The sequence below is a fragment of the Orbicella faveolata genome, unplaced genomic scaffold (assembly GCF_042242905.1).
Source record: "Orbicella faveolata isolate gen_17 unplaced genomic scaffold, um_ofav_v1 contig_13, whole genome shotgun sequence".
In the NCBI taxonomy this organism is placed as follows: Eukaryota; Metazoa; Cnidaria; class Anthozoa; order Scleractinia; family Merulinidae; genus Orbicella; species Orbicella faveolata.
Window position 1 is genome coordinate 27,123,056 of NW_028301540.1, and position 21,096 is coordinate 27,144,151.

Below are 21,096 nucleotides of genomic sequence, written 5' to 3' on the forward strand. Positions count from 1 at the left end.
CATTGAGGTAGATCCTCGTGTACCAGGAAATCGTGACGAGTTTCCGTTCCCGCAGGCAAGGCAGAGCTCTCCAGAGTTAGATTCCCCCAGTTGTCAGTCAAAGTGTTCGTTCATTCAGAAATTTACAGTCTCAAGGGGAAAACTTATCGTCCCAGTGGTTTGCCAGGAAAAACGTATCGTCACACCACATTTATTTCTAAAGAAAAGAAAGATAAAACATTTAATTGGCTACCACAACGAAGAACACCAGAAGACGTAAGTCCGTGTACTAGGAGGCATTAGTCCATATTTGCAATCATGTATTTATATAATCGATATTTTAACTCGTGTGTGATTGGTTGAACGAGTATCGAGAAGTAATATCTATTGGCGTAAACGTTTTAGAACTCGTCGAGCTCGTCTGGCCTGCTACAATACACTCAACTCCGATCAACTCCGATCAACTCCATGCAAATCGATTTTTATTAATAAGTCGGTCTTATCAAAAACTAGACAGACTGTTATGAAGGTCTGCTTGACTAAGGTTAACCAAGAGACTCTGATCTGGATCAAAGTCTCTTGGCAACCTCGTTCCCTCTCGCTCCGGGATGGTGGGAAAATGAGAGACCCTGGGAACGAGGTTGAGTCTTACGAGTTCACTGATAGCTGAGAATTATTGGCCGAGATTATAACTGACGTCTTGGAAATAACACGTTTTTTATTTTTAACTATTAGAAATGGGCTCAAATTTTAGCTGATCTTGATAGCTGAGAAATCTTCGAAACTTCAACTGATAACTGATCTTCCAGCAACCCCGTCCAGACCTTCGGTTATTTTAGCTAGAATGCGGATTCTGTCCAAAACTTAGATATTCTAAATGACAACTAAATATACTTTGCACCGAGAAACGACTTACCACTCTGTAGAATCCGGAGACGCTTTGGTTATGATAATAGTCGGGGTTGTAATATCAAGTGACTGCTTTGTTTTCTTAAAAGAGTGAAAAAAGAAAATCACACACTTGCACAAAATTCAGACGCGCAGTGGAGTATGCATTTTTTTCGAAATTCGAGGTCTTCGTAAGTTAATGTGAAGAAACAACGTCTACAGTGTTTGATGTGTCATCTGAATTTTAAGAGCAAACGATAAATAAAATTGTAAAAAAAAACGGATATCATTGAATGTTCGTATCGATTTAACAACAGCAAAAGCCTAAACCTTAATTATACAAGCATCCAGCACAGTCGCTCACCACTTTCGTCTTTCTAAGCTTTTGTAGAATGTTGAGACAGGGAAAACAAGAGGTACGCTTTCTTTTCTTTTGCAAGTCAGTCTTTGTGTTTGCCCTGTGCATTGTAATCTCCCATTTGTAGTTGAAATCGCTTTTAAGATGGGCCTGTGGTGGAGTAAAATGAATTTTAAAAAAAAACGCATTAAGACAGGTAGGTTTTAAAGGGAACCTAATGGGGGGAGGAGGTTGAGATAGCATTTCCTCCCCCCCCCCCCCTGCCCCAACCTTGTATTTGCTTTCACGACAGTAACTGGTTTTGCATTACTACGACACACGATTGGTTTAACAAAACGCGCACCCTTTTTTCATCCAATCAGAAGTAAGACCAAAACCAAACTTTACTCACTAGCGAACGTTTTCCCGCAATTCGCGTCAACTACATGGATATTTATACGTCGAGTTTTGATTGGTTCATTGGATTATCTGTGTCCTTTGTGACTGACTAGAAGGATTACTTTGGTGTTGGTCTAGCGACACTCAGTTGAAAACCGCTTAGGAGAAAACCACGCTGGCAAATGTAATGACAACAAAGTATAACTAACTCGTTTTCTTGAACTTTCTTGGTTATGGTAGTGTTTATCATTGTTTATGTCCTTTCGCGGCTGAAAAAAAAAGAGTTTTACCTCGTTAGCCTAACTAGCAAAGTGAGCAATCACAGATTTCCAATAAGGAGGTGCAGTAAATGCCATTTGCACTGCAGATGAAGCCTATTTGGCTTATTTCACTATAAATAGAATTATTTGTCAAATAGTTAGACCATTCTTTTATATTACAAATTTTTCCGAATCTTCAATTGAATATTTTAAACTTATTTGAACCAATCAATTCAACATCAAAACCACAGCATTTTTCTTCATTTGCAATGTATCTTAAAACTGCTCCGTTAGAGAGAACGTTACAGAGTTCTTTCGAGCCATTTCAGTTATCAACAGTGTTTAAATTATTCTCTTCCACTTACCATTTTACGCCAATTTCCTCGTGGGTCAAAACGTCCACTAGGTTCGCCAGGCCTAAGTTGATCGTCAAAACTGCTAGCGGCCCTTGAACACTTAAACCAAGTCCTTTCTCTTGTCTGAAAAAAGCAAAGAGGAATAAGTGATTAAAATGATAACGGTAACTAGAACCGCTAATAGCCTGCCAACAGCCTCGCGGCGAGGACGGGAAAAAAAACATTCAGTGAGCAAAGCGACCGGACGAGCGCGAAACTGGGCTCCCCGGGAGCCTGTCCACAGGCTTAAGAGCTATCTCCAACACTTTCGTCATTGTGCTCCGCTTTAGCCTCAGTTATCGCCTGGTGTTTTTGAATATTTGGGTTAGAGGGTATTATGGAAAAATATCTGCATTTTTAGCCAAAATTGGGAGACCCCTAGAATTTTCTTATGGATTTTATGCATTTTAATTATCTTAAATTTTATTAGTGTGAATGATTAAAGAAATAGAGTACATACCTCCTGGTTGGAGCCTGGCACTCGTAATATTTCACGTTTCTGCGTCAGATACAGAGTTTCGGACATTATCGAGTTTCTTCGAGATCCTTCGTCCAGGAACGACTGACACGAAGTTGCTTAGATGGGCCCTTATATTCCCAGGTCAGTGGTAAACAAAATGAGAGAATTGTGCGGTTGACGCAATGTTGTCCCAAAATGCGTTAGACATGCGTTAATTGTCTGTTTACACCGAAAAATGTCCAAGACATGTCTTACCTTTTCACATGAAAAAGAAAATACATGACCATTTTTGGCGCAAGGATGCTTCAAAGCGGGGCAACTACGTAGATTTTGTGCGTCAGTTCCCTGCTGTTGCTAACGGGTCCAAATGGTATATGAAATACTGACAAAATACTTTATCATTTCAAAACATTGAAAACAGTTCTTTTCAGTGATTATGGCGGTATTCATTATGGCAGTTCATTCGCTGCCGTAGAGACTTTCTGCGAGTGAATTAATCAATCCGTACAAATTAACGAGTGATGTGATCATTTTGTATTGTGAATGAAAAGCCCAGGTAGAAATCAATGTTGTGCAACTTTGTTAACCGGTGTAGTCTTGTTTGTCTACTCCGCCAGTTTGAATAAATCAAACCAGTTTGACCGGTTTAAACTGCTATCAACACAAACATTTATTGCGAAATTATGTTTTCCTTGTACGCTTTACATAGCATATTTTTGTTACTTTTTTTAGATTTGGTGCGCGGATGTTTATGTGGAAGATGAAAATGCGCGTAAAAGCCGCATCGCCAAGCAACAGCATAACAACACAACAACAACAATAACAGCAGCGCACACACCTTAACAAACATCAGTCAGCAAGCTAGTCAGGATTAGTCTAAAGACATTGCTGATAGAAAATAACTGTCAATGGACGTTGTCCCACCATTATTTGAGATATTTGTTGAAAATTGAACGATGTGGACAAAATCAATTTCAAAAAATTCGATTCGAAAATAGCAGTCATAGAGATAAAAGACACTCGTGGATGTATTGCGAAACACACATTTATCACGTGACCAAATTGAAAATCCCCTGTGACGCAGGTCTTAACACGCGTTTTGTCTCCAAGCAACAAGCAAAAACACAGAACAGTCGCAGTTTCCATGACATGGAAATATCCTTGGTGAACGTCAAAATCATTACAGAGCGGTATTCACTACATCAATAGTCAAGAATTTTTCTCCTTTTTCCTGTTTGTAGCACTCGACTCTCCCCGGTGAGCCTGAAAGAAATGACTGTTCACAAATTTCTACTTCTCTCAACGCAAAGAGGAACAAAAACAGGCTTAGTTCTGGTGTCCAGGTCTCTCTCGATTGTTACTTTTCGGGCTTTCAACGATGAAGAAAAACGTGAGAAAATAGAGCATTGAACAGTCTAGTAAAATTATGCTTCGATTATCTCGTTGTTCCTCAGTCATGTATCCCTGTAGTGTCAGTTTGAACTCGGAAATAATAGCAGAGGCGGATCCAGGATATTTGTCCAGGGTATTTGCCTTTATTTCTGCCATAATATTCCCAATCTTTTTCAATTACTTTTATTTTTTCAATCATTTTTATTTTTTGTGCCCCCTGATTAGTCCCCTGCCCATTCGCTATCATTTCCGATATCAACTTGACTACCAAACCAACTGATTGAAAAAGAAGTTTTATTCGATTTTTATACCCCATATAAATTTCACACGATGTTTCTAAAGTCATTTTGTGACAGAAATTACTTTGAAAATAACGACAAATGCAAAATAACCTCGTTATTGTAGAAAAATGCCACAGGAAAGCGATCATTTAAAAAAACATTTATCGCAATGCCCAAGAAACAAAGCGAAATAATGAACAATGAAACTGAAGCATTTTTTTTAGACTTAAAAGCATGGAAAGCGGAAGTAATTTTATCCCAAACACAAGCGCGTCGAGGCGTGCGTGTCGAGTAAGGTTGCGTGTCGAGGCGTGCACGTGTTTTTTAAACTAGCATAGGTCCACGAAATCATGCACGGTCTGGACTAGATCAACCACATCTCCATCGCCTACTTTATATTCACGATATCTCGAAACTTACAATGTAATTTACAAATTTCCGTCAGATTGCGTTCGTTCGATTTCCTTTATCACTTTTGCGTTCCGGAGCTCTGGAAAGACAAAGCCATGAAATAAAACCAATCAATTTGAATCATCCTTAGTGGAGTAAACAATAGCAATAATTTTAGGATTTTTGTCTCTCAATGTAAGATAATATAATGACTGAATTTGGATATTCACTGTTCTTGCTGCATGTTGCTAAAAGTCTTCCATCAGGTGTGACGGTGAAATCAAGAAGCCCAGACACCGTATCAAACTCTGACACGTATGCGCCAGTTATGTCATACACCCTCATCTTGCTAAAGGACTGTTGGTAAACTAGAACCACGCAGTACAACGGGTCAGCGGCAATACGTAACGGATGTCCCAGGCCTCCTTCGTTCCAAAGTGGTTGTTCTCCAAACTCGTCGATTAATTTGCCATCTGCCTCGAAGACTTTCACAGATCCTTGGTTTTGTACCTCATTACTGTCAGAAAAGATGAGTTTGTCCTTTAGGACGACGCCTTTTTGAGGATGGACCAGTCCACTTGTTTTATCACTTCCTAATGGTAGTTTGCTTTCATCTCCTAATACTTCCGGCGCCTCCAAGCTGTTTGTGTAGTACACTGCAACGATTTTCTTACTTCTACTCGAAGTGGAATCAAAGGAAGTGACGTAGGCCGGTCCTTTGAGATTTGCAATGACGCGCAAGTGCTCTCCGGAAATAGCCATCTCCAGAAGACATCCACTTCCGGTCAACGGCGAGTATTCCGCGACTGCAAATGTGTTGCGTGAAATGAATGTCACGCCATACACCTCCAACGAGTTGCTCTGGTTCCCGTACGGTTTAGCAACGTGACGTAAAAATTCACCTCTAGGGTTAAAAATGTGAATGCAATTATTACCTCTATCCACGACAGCAATGTGGCCGCTCTCGCTTACAGACAGCGCCCATGGGCGAAATTTTGCTGTGAGGGGACTTGGTGGAGAAATGGTGCTAATAACGTGCCCTGGCTTTTTCTTCTTCTCTCCCTTTGATGGAAATCGTTGCCGTGTTTTCGATGAGGTCCGATAGAGCCGTCCATTTCCTGTTTTGTTGTCTCTTTTACATTCCACCATTCCGATGGGTTCTTCAAAGCACGCTTCGTTCACCACGAACAAAATTTGTGTTGAAGAATCTTGGTTCTTCTCCATTAGGGCGTTCTTGCGATCGTTGACCGCCGCGAGCTCCCCTTGTAGCTGATTCAGCAGCGAGGCATTCTCAATGCCTTGCTTAAACTGGCTTTGGTGTCGCTGTACAACTTGAATGATGTGATGGGCCTGCAACGCAAAATCAGCTAATTCCTGCTGTTTTTCTCGCTTCTCTGCCTCGATGACTCGATCCACTACTTTATATAACTCCTGTTCTTTTGCAAGAACGCACTCAACTAACTCTTCGGCGGTGTTTCGAATCTCATGTTTCACTTTGCTCTCCTGCAGAGTTAATGAGGAATGAATGGCGTGTTCCATGTCTCGGATGGCAGTCGCCAAGTCATTCTTGTATTCTTGTGTAAACGTCAGGAGTGCTTGCATCTCCGTGATTTGCGATTGATCTTGATGGCGGTGATTGCTTGAAACCTCAACTAGAAGTCCCTTGGTGGGTAAGCTATCGATTCCGTTGTCCGTCAGAGGGTATTCGTGTTCGTCAATTGGGCATTGAACGGATGTTTGCGCACGGTTTTCAATTTGAATACAATAAGTACATACGCTATGTGAACACGGAAGACATTTCAGTTCATATTCCGTGCGACCACACAGAGAACATTCGTGCCTCGGGGAGTTCATCTCGTAAGCTTACTGCACACCGGTTTGGCGAGAAAATGGCGAGAAAAAATTGCTTAACAAGCTCAAAGTATTGTCTGTCGATGATGTAAAATGCCCGGCATTTAGATGTAATTAATCTCCTCTTAACCATTAAACCGGATCTTATTGTTGCGCTCAATCGCTGTTCAGACACGTAGTGGAAGGTGCAAGGAACAATTAACAGCAACAATAGTAACAATAGCCAATTGATGACATTCTTGACCGGAAATAAACGATGTAATTTAACTCACAACACTTTCATAATAGAACTTAACCGTTGTTCACTCAGTTTAAATGTATAGGCACGCGTGTCTAACAATAACATGACCAAAGTCACAAAATTCGTACAACTTGTCTTGACCTCGCAATTTGACGCGACCTGCTTGCCATACAGTTGCGTTCGTAGATATAAACCAGCGATTACAGATCATTACACAGCCTCTTTGGGCTCGTCACGCCATCTTCCTCCCCATGGATCAATGTTGCGTGACGAGCCCAATGAGCGTCTCGCGATAGAAAAACAAAAAAACGTCTGTGTAGGAAGGCAACACGTGGCGAATTTTTTTTTAGTAATGGCCGAATTCATATTCGGAGATGGATAATTCGTATAGAATAATAAACGCAGTATTTAAACGAATTATGTGGCAGAATTTGTCTTCGGCCAACGGCTCTTACATCGACTGATTCGTCTTTCAGCACGTGCTGAGGGACAAATCAGTTGAAATAAGTCGTGTCCTGATATAAATTTGCCGTCGAATAAGTCTTCCCTAGTATCATCTGGTATCTTTTTTTTATGTACACAAATTAATAAGAGCGTTTTAAGAAAAGGTGCGTTTTTTTGTCCGTAATAATAGATAATTCTCCCGTAATAAGAGATACCAATCTCGCAAGAAGGTACTTATCCCTCAACAAAAGGTTCCAGTCCCGTAACTGTAGGGACCGATCCCGCAGCATGCAAGAGGCAGTGCTGGCTACAAAAGCAATCGGTTGTTTTGAAAGTTTATTGATACAAGATAACGTTACACCAGGAAAGAGAAAATATCAATTCGGCATTAACAATGGAATTAAAATTTTGCTTGGAATGATATTTACAATTTGGAAAATATTGACGTATTTGCATTTAGATGTTACAATTCATATTCCAACAGAATAGTAACAATAATTATCATTTAAGACAATAGATATTCGTACAGCATTGTTTCCACATATTTCTCAAGATTCAAGTGATACAAAATACGATTTACGTCATGAATTAATTCGGGTAATGACTTGAGAAATTGCAAGATTTTTACATGTACAATTATAGAAAATATATATTATGTTGTAGAAATTATGTTTACTCTTGAATTATCAGGATACTTGTGAGTGGGATTTAAATAAAGTACAGTCGAACCTCTATTAAGCGGCCAACCTTTATTTGGCGGCCGGCGGCCAAAGTCCCGCAAAAATTGTCAGCTATGCACTGTAATAAAAACCTCTATTCAACGGCCACCTCTATTAAGCGGCCGCGGCCAGCTTCTTGTCGTCCCAAGGGTGATTTTGTTTTGTTTTATACTTCTATTAAACGGCCAGTTGGACGTTTTTAGCCAGATGAAGGTAAAAGAATCACAATGTGGAAGCGTATAGTTTCTTTGGCTTTTGTTAACGCTATGGACCGTATTATAACCATCATTGTTCTACTTTTTCTCCACTTAGATTTGTTTGTACTTAAATTGGACAAACTGAAACTGGACCAAGCCCAACGTTGTTTTCGGGTGAACCTCTATTAAACGGCCCACCTGTATTAATTAAGCGGCCAGTTGTCTCGTCCCCGAGAGTGGCCGCTTAATGGAGGTTCGACAGTACGGTTCTTTTAGAATTTAAATAACTATACTGAAAATTGTGCGGTGTAGTTTTAAAATAAAATTTACTGTACTGTGCATGGCTGGTGAATTTCTGTGATTTCCGATTCTCTCAAACTGCACCCACCAAAAGTCTCACACGATGTTGAGAGAATTTATAAAAATCACACGTGTTATAAATCCTTATTTCACTCGCATTCATGCAAAATACTTATTCACACGACATAACCTGGCCACTCCTAAAAAACAGCCACAGAAAAGTGCCATATCACAATGTGCAAAATTATCTTGAAATCCAAGAAAAAAAAATCGAAATAATGGTTTACGAAGGTACAAACAAAACAAAAAAGAAATAATCTAAAAAAAAAAAGAAACAAGGATGCTGAGATTTGGAAAAATTGAAATGGATTGGCAACAACAAACTTGAACAAAAAATCTAGAACACATGACTCGCGCCTGAAGTATTTCGTTGGTTGAACGACAGTCTCGTCCGCGCCAGACCCGGGGGGCATGACTGCCAGAAAAATTGGGTGAGGGTGTGCGGCCCTCATCCCAAAACCCTTACCCTATTTAAGATCAAAATCTGCAATTTTTCCAACCTCATTTATGAAATTCAGTACTCTATTAAGACCTGACCCATAAATCAATGCCTGCCTCATAATTAGTTCCCTAGTTCAGACCGATGTTAAAAGTATTGTGAAGGGCTTTTGCTAATGGTCTTATAGACAATGGTGAAATAGTAGCTTCGTCTAGAAAAACATACCCAATTCAAGACTAGAGTGCAGAAACCATACCCTATTAGAAACCAAAATGGCCAAAATCGATTCCCTATTTCCGCAACCTCGTTCTTTTCCTGGCCCAAGCCAGGAAAAGCCCCTGGGAACGAGGTTGCTATTTCCGACCAAAAATATTTATATGTAATCCTGTATTTCTGGCTAAAAACCACAGTGATGTATCTAGCGGAGGGGCCGTAGAGGCTTGGGTCCCCTTATTTTGGGTAAAAAATAAGAAAATCGCAGAAGAAAGGAAAGCCGCCAGGGTAAGCAACCGTCCCCGAACCCCCCCCCCCCCCCCCCCCACAGCTCAAGGTCTGGATCCGCCACTGAACCCTACCCTTTGGGGTCGCACATACCTATACAGCCCATATCAGGGATAGCCCACCTCCCCCCCCCCCTCCCCCCTTTGAGGTGCCAGAAAAGAGTTGTCATAAATGTGAGATGCAAGCGCTAACAAGGCGGCTGTAGAACCAGGTTTTCTCTGAACAAAATCGGTACTCTACACTTCCGATTGAGATGATGACCCAGCCCTGTTTCGAACTCCATTGTCTCCTCCGCCATAACCTCCATCAAGAGATGACACCAAAGGTGTTTGTTCGTCCACGCCCAGGTTTTGCACTGCAACGCGTTTGGCGTGCCTGTTAGCCGCGTCCAGTTCAAGGCGGGAGTACTGTTCTTTGAACAGGAGTAAAAGAGGAATGCAACCACCACAAATTCCAACCATGCACCAATTCATCCACAGAGTGCCTGGATCAGTGAACAGAAAGTAGCTTAAAGTGCCCATAATGTCAAAACTTTTTTTTCGCTCATCTAATTCTACATTTTACAATTGGTTCTCACCTATGCCTGGAATCATTAGGGCACCCAAGAACAACAAGCAGGCCACGTGGTTAGAGGTCGTCACCACAGCCATAGGAATCCCCTCTGCGATAGGATAGGTTGTCTCGATAGTGAGCTCATAAAACAGCGGGATGGAGCCATTGATGAAGCAACCACCCAAGATTGCTGAGATATACAACCAAACTATGAGCAAAATAAAACTCATGAGTGAATTAGCAAAGAAAATAATTTTTTGACAATCAGATGTCCCACTGGACAAGTTTATACAGGGGATGCTGTTTTGCCAGTGATTCACGCCAAGATCGCCAATGAAAAAAACCGATAACAGAAACCATGCAAATGTAATGCGGCACTCCTATGCTAACCCTCTTATTTCAGAAATCTTCAATGGAGCACTCTTTAAGTTTCAACATTATCAAACTTGAAAAAAAAATAGTGCAACACTTGCAAGTACTCAGGAAATAACCATTTCTGAGTTGTCTTTTGCCTCTGTGTCAAAACGAGTCTTCCTGCGAAAACCATTCATATGAAAATGACTTCCGCCTACAGGTTCATTTTCATGCAAATCAAACCTATTTTGGTTCTATTTTGGTTCATTTTGAAACAGAGACACAAGGTAACTCAGAAATGGCCTATTGGTATGCCACTTTAAGGCAGTGAAGATGTACTAATTAGTCTTGGCAAACCAAAGCTCTCTCTTTCTGTAACTTGTTTTATACGTGTGTGATTCTAATGGTACCCTTAGTAAAGCCGAAGGGTTATACAGTCTGAAGTGTCAGCTGTCTTCTTCTGCTTATCCCAAGGGTCCTTCTCCAATGGGCCCCTTGAGGGTTAAATGCGACTGATGCCAAGGCTGACTCATCAGAGTAAGGCCTAGGGTTAAGTAAGAAGTATACCCACCTCGTGAAAATGGAATGATCTGTTGACAGAGAAGAGAAAACCAAAGGAAAGAACCCGTAGAGCCAAGAAATAAGAAAATAAGAAACAACTTCATGCGCCCAGTAAATACATCAGCGAACCTAGAAAAGGAACGATGCATTATCTCAGTACGTACATGAGTTATAACTCACTACTTAGCTAAAACAGATTATGGCATAACTCAGTCGCAGACAATTTTGTGATGTCAGAGAGCAAGCAAGAAAAATTAGTCATCCAAATGTGAAGCACATGAATGTGGAAATCAACTCAACTGGATATACCCTACATCTGGTCACTGGTGGTGAGCACTAAGACAAACACATGTACGCCAAATAATATGATCATGATTTGCATTTGCACAACTATGTGAAAGAAGAACTGCTTAAGGCCATCACCAGTCCACCAAATGAGAGGTCTTAATTCCTACAACTACTAATTGTAATTTAGGTTCTGTAATGAGGCAAGAAGGGACTGAAATTTAAAACTAAACAGCAGTGCAGCTTATCAAAAGGGTATTAAGCATGTATCCCTCCTTTGGAGTACATGTATGCACCTTGCCATGATGAATCCGAAAACACATCCTGTGATGTTGGCATAGAAACCAATCCAGCCAGCAGTATCCTAAACAACCAAGCAAACATGATTTAAAATTTTCTGCATCCCTATTTCAAGGCCGTTGATGTCCATGTTGATCGGACAATGTTGTGCTACAAAAATTAAAGAGTCCATCAGGTCCCCCCTCCCACACCACCAAAAAGAAAAACTAGGAAAGAAGTAAAGTGAAATTTCAATGTAAGCAAGCATGTAGGGTCAGCCAGCCAGTCAGTCAGTCAGTCGATCAGTCAGTCAGTCAGTCAGTCAGTCAGCCAGCTAGCCTGTCAGTAGGTCAATCAGCCAGCCAGCCAGCCAGTCCATCAGTCAGTCAGTCTGTCAGTCAGTCAGTCGATCAGTTAGTCAGTCAATCAGCCAGTCAGTCAGTCAGTCAGACGGTCAGTCGGTCAGTCGGTCAGTCGGTCAATCGGTCAGTTGGTCAGTCAGCCAGTCAGTCATTTGATCAGTCTGTCAGTCAGTCAGTCAGACAGTCAGTTGATCAATTAGTCAATCAGTCAGTCTGGCAGTTAATCAGTCAACAAATTTTATGGTAAATCAAGGCAATATGGATCCCCAGTTGATGTATGGCAATATTGATAAGGAGAGATAAGATGTAATTTAAGTTCAAACAAACATCGAATGCATAACTTGTAGAGGGATTACTTGTTTTAAGTTGAATGACAATAGGTTGACAGCTAAAACTCCACCCCATCCACTGAAAACACCTGTTCACAAAAAAAAAAAAAAAAAAAAAAAAACAAGGAAAAAAAGAAAAAATAGAAATTGGTCTTGAGTGAAACTTCTATGAAGCCCCTGGCAGGATCAAGCTACAACTTACTATAGTGGTAAGACAAGACTTCAATGTCCCATATAAGAATTGAAGCCTTTCGTGCAAAAAGGGCATATATAGTATTTTGGAAATCAACAAAAACAACAAAAACAATTGCACAACAATGCTTTTCATGTCAAAACAAGTCAGTCTGTCAAAAATTAGCTTGATCCTGCAGAAAATAAAAATCAGCCCAAAATGCTATACACGCCCTTTTTGCACAAAAGCCTTCAATTATAAGCAATGGAGATAAAAGAGAGATGACAATTTGCTTTAAGACTAGATGAAGATGACAGAATAGGCTTGGCCAATGTGAACTTTCTCTTCAATCAGGAATTTAAAATTAAAATAATAAAATTCTCTTAAGAGAGATTCTCTTTACCAGAGAAAATAACAAGTCAGGGATTTATTCACAGATGTAACACTGGAAAAAAGGCTGCTTAAAATAAATGATTTCAAATAGCTTAGAGCATTAAGTCTCGTGGTGGAATTAAGTTACAGAAACACTTAAACAAATGTTTCCCTGAACTCTTTCTACTCTTTCATTATAATTTAATACCTGTTGTTGCTCCATACAGAATGTTTAAATTCCAGAACTGACAGTTTCTATAACAATACAAAGAAGTGAAAGAAATTAAATATTTGTAGGATCAAAATCTGATAATTGACTTAAAGTTAACATATTAAAGTTTTTTAAACAAATTTAAAGATCATGCGAACGTATGAAACACAGTTAATTAAATAGTAATGATGATGATGATTATCATGATGACAATGACGATGAAGTTGATGATGATGATGAAGACGGTGATGATGATAATGATAAATCATCTAAAACTCTTTACACCAAAATGGAATTAACATAATACTAGCTTAATTATGGAATGACAACAGTACTGTAAGTAGACTTACCTCATAAGTCTTTTTCCACCTTCTATGTAATCAACTTTCTTTTTTGCAGCGGAAAAGCTGGGTGGCTTAGGAGGTTTAGCTGGGAAGTACACCAACACAAACAGAAACAACAAGGCCACCAGTCCAAACTCTGCAAACAACAACAACAACAACAACAGAGTAACACAAAAATCAAAACATGGCTGGGCAAGACTTGGAGGCAATCAAGATTCATAGAAAGTTAAGTCTGAATTTGAACTTAGTGGCCATTCAGACTGATGCTTAAATGTATTTCCAGTTTCCTTCCAGCCAGGGTTTCCATAACATGAAGCAACTAGAATTATTTCTACTCCACCGTGGACACCCAACCCTAAAACAGCCATAATGCAGACTGTATTGTATTGATCCACGGCAAAAGTTGTCAAAAAAAAAATTGATACCATCTCCTCCCAGACTGTATATATGCTCATTGTCTGCAGCAGCAAATTCACATGGTCCTTTTAGAAGTCACATGACTCTTTCCAAAAGGAACCAAGCTGCTGCATTCTTTCAGTCCATCACGTTAGTGTAAAATTAAACTAAAACAGTTCAGTGCCTCCCTGGAGGGGGGTGGAGGCTCCCATACAAGAAGGAAGGGGTACTTGTTGTCATACCTTATAGGGGTTACAAAAAGCAGTTTTGGTGCCTCTTGGGGTGTCCACCCTCAAAAGGTCCACAGCAGGAGCTTTCACGGCACCTTTTTAGGGTACTGAGCGGAAAAAAGTCAGGGTCAGTTAATGTGATGTTTTAGAATTGGTACCTCCTAGGGGTGGAAAAATTTCAAGCCACACCCACAAAACAGTATCTTGGTACCTCTAGGGGTTCTTTTCAAAGTTTCAGATGAGCATTCCTGTCCTTTTTAAATGGGAGTCCCCCCTCCCAGGGCAGTGCCTTCGCATAATCACTTACCAATGTACATATATAGCATAATATGCCATCTTGCAGTAGACAGAGCTTCATCCCAAGACATTTCTGTGTGATAGTCAATGGACAACAGGATTACCTCAAGAAAGTGTACTGACATGGAAATTATACACTCCTCAAAAGTGCGGCTTATACACACTATATCAAATCAGATCAAGCAACAGGTGTATATTTTGACAGCTGATTAAAATGTCAAACTTTATTCAGTCACTTAAATCACAGTTCTCAGGCATGTCAAATGGAATTCACATTTTAAAAAATAGTGCTGCCACTTTCTCATCCAGTCAGAAATAATTTAAACCAAAACAAAAACCAGTTGTGTCTTGCTGGAGTGAGTTCTGACCAATTTACAGGATTGTCTATGTCCTTTGTGATCGACCAGAGTGGTTACTTGGGTGCATGGTATTTTACAAAATCAAACTGTACAGTATGACAATCAAACTCAACTGATCATTGTGCTATTACTCCCAGCAGTAACACTGTCCACAATAGTGCTGTTAGCTGTGGGTGGATCTGCCACCTCGGATGGATTTAGAACAAAAGGACCAACACCAAACGATATCGATATTCCAACATAACTTGTTAATGATGAAATTGCTGTTGCTGTCGCTCTCTGATTGGGAGGAAACCATGTTGATGACACCAACGGAGGAGCTCCCATAGAAACTGGTGCCGCAAGGTCAATAAGAAATTGGCCAGTGTGGATTAACCTGATGACACACACAAAAAATTACATATTAATTAATAAAAGTGCTTGTACAGCTCTGCAATATTAAAAAATATTTAGACATTTAAAGGAGAGGGGGTGGGGGTCCATAGCATTGAATTGTATTAGATGAGCAGATTCACACTTGCAAACAACGTGTGGGGATGCATAGAAAAACGGTGAGGCCCTTAATGAAAAATGATAGATGTTTTGCCATTTCTTACTCATACATGTAATAGACCTCCATTTTCCCCAAGTACAGTAATGGAAGAAATCCTGCCCAAGAATCCACCAATGAATTCCAAGGAACTTTTACTAACCATTTTCTGCAAAAATGCCCACAACTACCTGTAGATATATCCAATCACCACTCAATGAATTTGAACCACATCTACATCAGCGTATCAGACTTTGCTACTCTCGTTTAGTTCTTCGTTATCCACTCTTCCTACTTAACAACTCTAACTAAGTTTTCATTTGACCCTGACAAAGTCTGTCCACAGATGCTCTATTTTATCTTGAGTTCAACGACTAGCAAAATATTGACCACTGGAGAAACAAATGGGGGACCAGGGATATTTTTTGCTTGTTTTGTCGTAGCTTTCATGCTTGGGCTCACTCGCGCATTCCAAGAAAAATATCCATCCCCCTACAAAAAAAAAAATGTGGAGAGAATAACCCTGACACATTTGACCTGATGACTCTCCGGCAACTATTAACTATAAAATAGTCATCATTCTATTTTACCATGTGGCTTGTTTTGGTTCTGATGTAATACACCGTAGTCCTGTTCCAACAAACATCAAAACAATAGTGACTAGCACGGAGATCCTCAGACCTACAAGAAGGTAAAACAAATCAAGATAATAAAAATTCAAGTCTGCAAGACCCAATAAAATTTGACTAAAATTCTGCAAGGCAGGCAATTTTTAGAGGACAGTTTGGCACAGAACTTTATCAGGAGAGGACGGCAATGAGGCAAGAAAAATGAAGTAACTATAACAATTATAGTTCCCTTCATTTTTGTTGCCTCATCATCACCTTCTCGCCTTATTGCGGCATTAGAAGCAAATGACAGGTGCAAATGAAGCTGTGACTTGACATCCCCGCCCCCCCAAAAAATAAGATGAACATTAAACCAAAACAAGACTGCAACTTTTTAAAACTCTTCAAAACGATCCATGTCAAAGATCACTGTAAATTCTGCATTAATTAGCCGAGAGACCATCTGACTGGGATTTATTTGGTTTTTAACTCCCATGATATTAGCAACTAGGAGTATGTCTATCATGCAGACCTCAAGGGGATGCTAGCTTACATCAGGATTACCTCCCAGTATTAGTTAATGATATATCTATACCCCTGGGTGACAAGAGGAATTGCAAGGATCAGGTGTCCTGCCCAAGGGAGTTACTAATTATGTATAACTGAATGTCATATATCACCTGCTGAAATACCATATTGTTATACCTCCCAACTCAAATACATTTTCTGACTGGAGGAGAACGTGTCACATGTCGTAGGTCAAAACTCACTAACTCCCTAGGGCGAAAAAAACTCACTAACTCCCTATGGAAACAACAACTTGAACTTTCAATTCCCACGTGATTGGTTGTGCTCTTTGAAACAGTGGCAAATTTGTGAGCCAGCCGGCGTCAAGCAAATGATTTCCTGACAGTCTTTTTCTATTTTTGAGTTGGGAGGTGTAACAAAACACTAAATGTTTTGTTATACCTGTGGGACCAGTCATTAAAATGACTGGTCCCACAGGCAACAGTGAGTTTTGTTTCCCCTCGTCTTCAATGTTCCCCTCAGCTTCACCTCAGGGAACATTGAGGGTCTCGGGGAAACAAAACTCCCTGTTTCCCTTGGGGCCAGTTCTTATATGGCTGTCAAAGGTACTTCATTGTAATTGGCTAAGAGTAGGATTGATTATTAATCATTTTAAATTGCATTCCCTTAAATTTAAGACTCATGTTTTTTTTGAAAAAATATCAAATATCACTCTGAGTGTAAATCCTTAGGCACTCCAACGTATGTGAATTGGATCACGTGTATGAAAGGCATCTGCAGTCAAGTGTTGATCAATACACCCAAACTACCCTTGGTCGACACTCTATCAACACTCAGTCAACATCTCTATTGATACTTGATCAACACTCGATCGACATCTTGGTTGACAGTCAGTTGAGAGTTGACTAATTTTCACAGACATGCCATTGATTGTTGACCAATATGTATTAATTGATCAACACTTGGCCCACTGTTGACTGACTGTCAATTAAGTGTCGATCTAGTGTCGATCGTGATGTCAATTAAATGTCAATCTAGTGTTGACAAAGTATTTATCAAGATGTTGATAGAGAAGTTGATGGAGTGTCAATGGAGTGTTGATCGAAGGTATGGATCGACAATTGACCGCGGATGCCTTTAGGATACATGATCCTACAAATTTACTTTTATATTAGACAAGCCAGTATAATAAAGGGCAGCAAGCAAGGAAAATAAGTTAGGTTCAACAACAGGTGGTGTCTGATTTGGTGCAATTATCTGCATTCAGAAGATATTTAGCCATGAAATATATAGAGGATATTACACGGTGGTGAGAAGATATGAATTTTATGTTCAAGTAGCAAGATCTATATCTCACAAGTGAGCGCAGCAAATGAGTGAGATATTGTTCTTGCCATGAGAACATAAAATTTATATCTTCAAGCTAACATGTAATGTTCTTTTTATTATATAGACATGCTGATGACGCCGTTTTTGACGATTTTCCGAAGATTTCCAACCACTTTCCGAAGATTTCCGAAGATTTTCCAGAATTGTTCCGAAGGCTAGACGAATGTTTCCGAACATTTTCCGAATATTTCCGAATATTTTCCGCAGATTACCGAAGATTGCTGAAGATTGCCGAAGACGACCGAAGAAGATCCGAAGATGTTTCGATCACACACCAACAAATTTAAGAGTAATTAAAGGGTCAAAAGAGAAATGTTACCAAACATGATATCTTCACCCGTGAGGATATCATATAGTTTGTATCAATTTGTTACCACTCGGCATACCACTGACTTTTATATAATAAATGTTTTGTTCTGCACGTGATTAATTAAAATGAGTTTTAACCGAGATGGTCTGAAATTTAATCTAATAGCTGCAAAGGTTAGGTATGGCTATAAAATATTGTTTTGTATAACTGTCTTAACCGTACAAATTGTACATCCAAAATAGCCTTGGCTGGCTGGACGCAGATGAAGCGGAACAAGTAAAAGCTTACTGGAGCCCGAACGCGCCAGGGAATAGCGTGTTTAATTAATATGCACTATCAAAGCTCAGGGTTCTTCCACATAAATATCCTGGCATACCTTTGACGTCCATCAGCCATGAAAAAAACAAGAATGATACAATATAGGCGATCGGTCCCCAGTTTTCAAGCAAGGCGATCGTCCCATCGCTCCATCCAAACACGTCCTCGGCAGACCCTGTTATCGGACCCCATGTGTTCCACGCTGCCGCTTGAACACCAGCGATCAGAGAGAAGATTGTTAAGATGTACCATCTTCTCTTGTATACGGCACAGGATTCTGTGACAATTTCATATTGCTGTTTAGATTGTACAAAGCTCTGGCTCACCGATAACATTCCGTCCGCCATGCTCTTTTGTTTACTTGTGAAATCCGAGTTACGGCGCGCCGCCACTCGTCTGATTGGCTTCCGCTGTTTCGGGCACGGGTAGGGTAGGGAAGTACAGGCGTGGGCACCTTGGGGTCAAGAAGATACACAACTAAACTGCAAATATTTGCTGAGACTGACTGTTACGTTCACATACGTGTTAGGTAATCACATGTTTGTTTATGACACTGTTTACAATAATATTAGAGTGGAACTATGCTGGCTTGCTCTCTACTCAGTACAGGGGGCCCTATCACTGATATTAGGGGTTTTCAGGATACAGGATATCTGGGGGAAAATTAAAGGGATATGGGATATTAAGATCACATAAAATGGGATATCAAGTTGGAAAATTGATAATTTTTGCAACTGGAACAAACAGGGTACAAGATCTTTAGGCCAAAAATAAATGATATGGCTCATTATGGGATACTCAGGAATCCCCCTCCCTCTCGTACAGGGTGAAGGGAAGAGCTCTCTCCTATTTGTGTACAGCAGAACCTAGGAAAAAAAAAAACAGAAAAATCTAGATATGGATCTGAAAATATGGATTGAAATGGGCATCTGAATTTTTGAGCGTAAATAATTCCTTACGCTGCTTTCAGCCATCTTCTCTGTACACTTGGAAACAGATAGCTGAAATTCAGGTCTCATTCTTGAACCATTTGGTGCATTCCAAGACTAACACATAGTTTGATGCTAGCTTTAAGTTAACTTTCATACCCATCCCAGGGAAGGTCATTGAAAAATTCAAAGGGGATCGGTGTTCTCAAGAGCCAGAACTTTTAACAAGAAGTATATAATTCAATTGGAATTTCCAGAAAATTTGCAAGGGGAAGGAATGCTCCAAAAAAAAAAATTAAAAAAAAAAAAATAAATAAATAATAGTAATAATAAAACCTTCTGTATGGAGGGTATGGATATTTTCTGGAAAAACACAATGCTATCCTGGATAATGCAAGGTGGAAGAGATTCTTTTCAGTGCTCTACTTCCCCCACCCTCTCCCCCCTGTTCTTGCTCTTAATACAAATCTCTTTTCTCCACCTATTGTATGAATGCGAGGCATGAACTACAAATTAATTAAGCAATGCTAATGCCAGAGGCTTCAAAACAAGCCAATGACCACAGCCTGGAGTTATGCAGGATCCTTGATTATATGTCTTTATTATATGGCTAGCTCCGTGAGCGGGCAAGATGAATCAAATCCTGCGCTGTGATTGGCTACCCGAGCGGGCAAGATGGAGCTATCTTGCCCGCTCGGGACTACCCGCCGTGTCCCGCAAGGAAAATTTCCGCAACAGCGATATAATAAATCCTTTATTGACCAAGCTTGTTCGGTCAAGATGGCTGGATATTGGCCTCGTTCTTTTTTTGCGAGTTTATGAACCTCGACTCCGTCTCGGTCCATAAACACGCAAAAAAAGAACTTGGCCAATATCCCGCCATCTTGACCTCACACTTGGTCAATAACCCATACATACGTCACCAGTTAGCAAACAAGCTACATTCCATCCTATCTAATCTTTGCCATCCTTTTCCCTGCTACACCACCTTCAAAATCAAAATTAACTTGAGAAAGGGTCATTCAGCACAAGGTGATCAAAGGCGAAATAAGTAAATAACACCCAAATAACACCAGAAACCCATGGGATTTTTTGCAAGTCCCGAAAAATTGTCTCGATAAATTAACCTTCTGGCAAATATACCATCAAAAACTTTATTCTTTACCTAAAATGATGGGATGCCAATCGTGGTAACATCAATTCTGTATTTAAAATATGTACGATAGCAAAAATCCCTTGTAAATAATTAAGAGAAATACACTTTACTGTCCAGTAGAAGTCACAACTCAAGAAAATTATTACCAGAAGTCTATCACCTTACGCTTAATAAAGAAGTTCTCCTGATCAATGTTCAGTGTTTATACATGTACATTACAAAGTCCAATCAATCATGAAGTTCAATATGTACAGGTTGTGTACATTCCAATCCGAGCTTTTCCAAAACACAGGCATCATATTTCTTCTGAGTTGCCCTGCAATAGGCAAATTCCTGGTTGTTATAATCAAGACAAGTCCAGTGCTTGGTGAAAACATCGTTGCACTCCTCTTTAAGCTTCTTGAAGAACTCTAGAGCACACTTTGTGACTTGCTTTCCTTCACCTAAGCACTTTCTCGGATCTTTGTACTCATACCGGCAGCCCATGAAGGTCTTGAAATCCTTGTCGCAATACTGGCCTAGGTGGTGTGCACCTCCTATCAAAACAGCCGATGTGATTTCTAGTTCCTCGACATCTAAGTCCTCGAATTTTACGTCTTTTACACCACAAGCCATGTCTTCAAAAAGACCACAACACTCAAAGGAAAGATCCAAGATGGCGGCGTCCCTCTAAAATTACCGCTGGCCTTCGAA

At 40.1% G+C, this 21,096-nt stretch overlaps 4 protein-coding genes across 4 annotated transcripts; all 4 read right to left on the bottom strand.

Annotated features, from left to right (window-relative positions):
- Window positions 1-70: 70 nt before the first annotated feature.
- LOC110041380 (uncharacterized) lies at window positions 71-2,784 on the bottom strand. The gene is made up of 6 exons (XM_089283912.1): window positions 2,719-2,784; window positions 2,229-2,342; window positions 1,813-1,872; window positions 1,232-1,375; window positions 896-969; window positions 71-196 (listed from the first exon to the last, which is right to left on the bottom strand). Coding segments are annotated over exons 1-6 (459 nt in total). The 3' UTR covers window positions 71-195.
- Window positions 2,785-4,387: 1,603 nt separating this feature from the next.
- LOC110041471 (uncharacterized) lies at window positions 4,388-9,558 on the bottom strand. Its single transcript, XM_020746758.2, has one exon. It carries the CDS (start codon window positions 6,633-6,635, stop codon window positions 4,956-4,958), a length of 1,680 nt encoding a protein of 559 aa, XP_020602417.2. The 5' UTR covers window positions 6,636-9,558; the 3' UTR covers window positions 4,388-4,955.
- A 3-nt stretch (window positions 9,559-9,561) lies between these two features.
- On the bottom strand, window positions 9,562-18,700 carry LOC110041838 (solute carrier family 49 member 4-like). The gene is made up of 11 exons (XM_020747164.2): window positions 18,377-18,700; window positions 15,756-15,846; window positions 14,750-15,012; window positions 14,288-14,350; window positions 13,361-13,490; window positions 13,008-13,054; window positions 12,283-12,344; window positions 11,582-11,649; window positions 11,011-11,129; window positions 10,111-10,293; window positions 9,562-10,017 (listed from the first exon to the last, which is right to left on the bottom strand). The coding sequence occupies exons 1-11, from the start codon at window positions 18,663-18,665 to the stop codon at window positions 9,770-9,772; spliced, it is 1,563 nt and encodes a 520-aa protein (XP_020602823.2). The 5' UTR covers window positions 18,666-18,700; the 3' UTR covers window positions 9,562-9,769.
- Window positions 18,701-20,369: 1,669 nt separating this feature from the next.
- On the bottom strand, window positions 20,370-21,078 carry LOC110041490 (NADH dehydrogenase [ubiquinone] 1 alpha subcomplex subunit 8-like). Its single transcript, XM_020746781.2, has one exon. It carries the CDS (start codon window positions 21,016-21,018, stop codon window positions 20,632-20,634), a length of 387 nt encoding a protein of 128 aa, XP_020602440.2. The 5' UTR covers window positions 21,019-21,078; the 3' UTR covers window positions 20,370-20,631.
- Window positions 21,079-21,096: the final 18 nt, after the last annotated feature.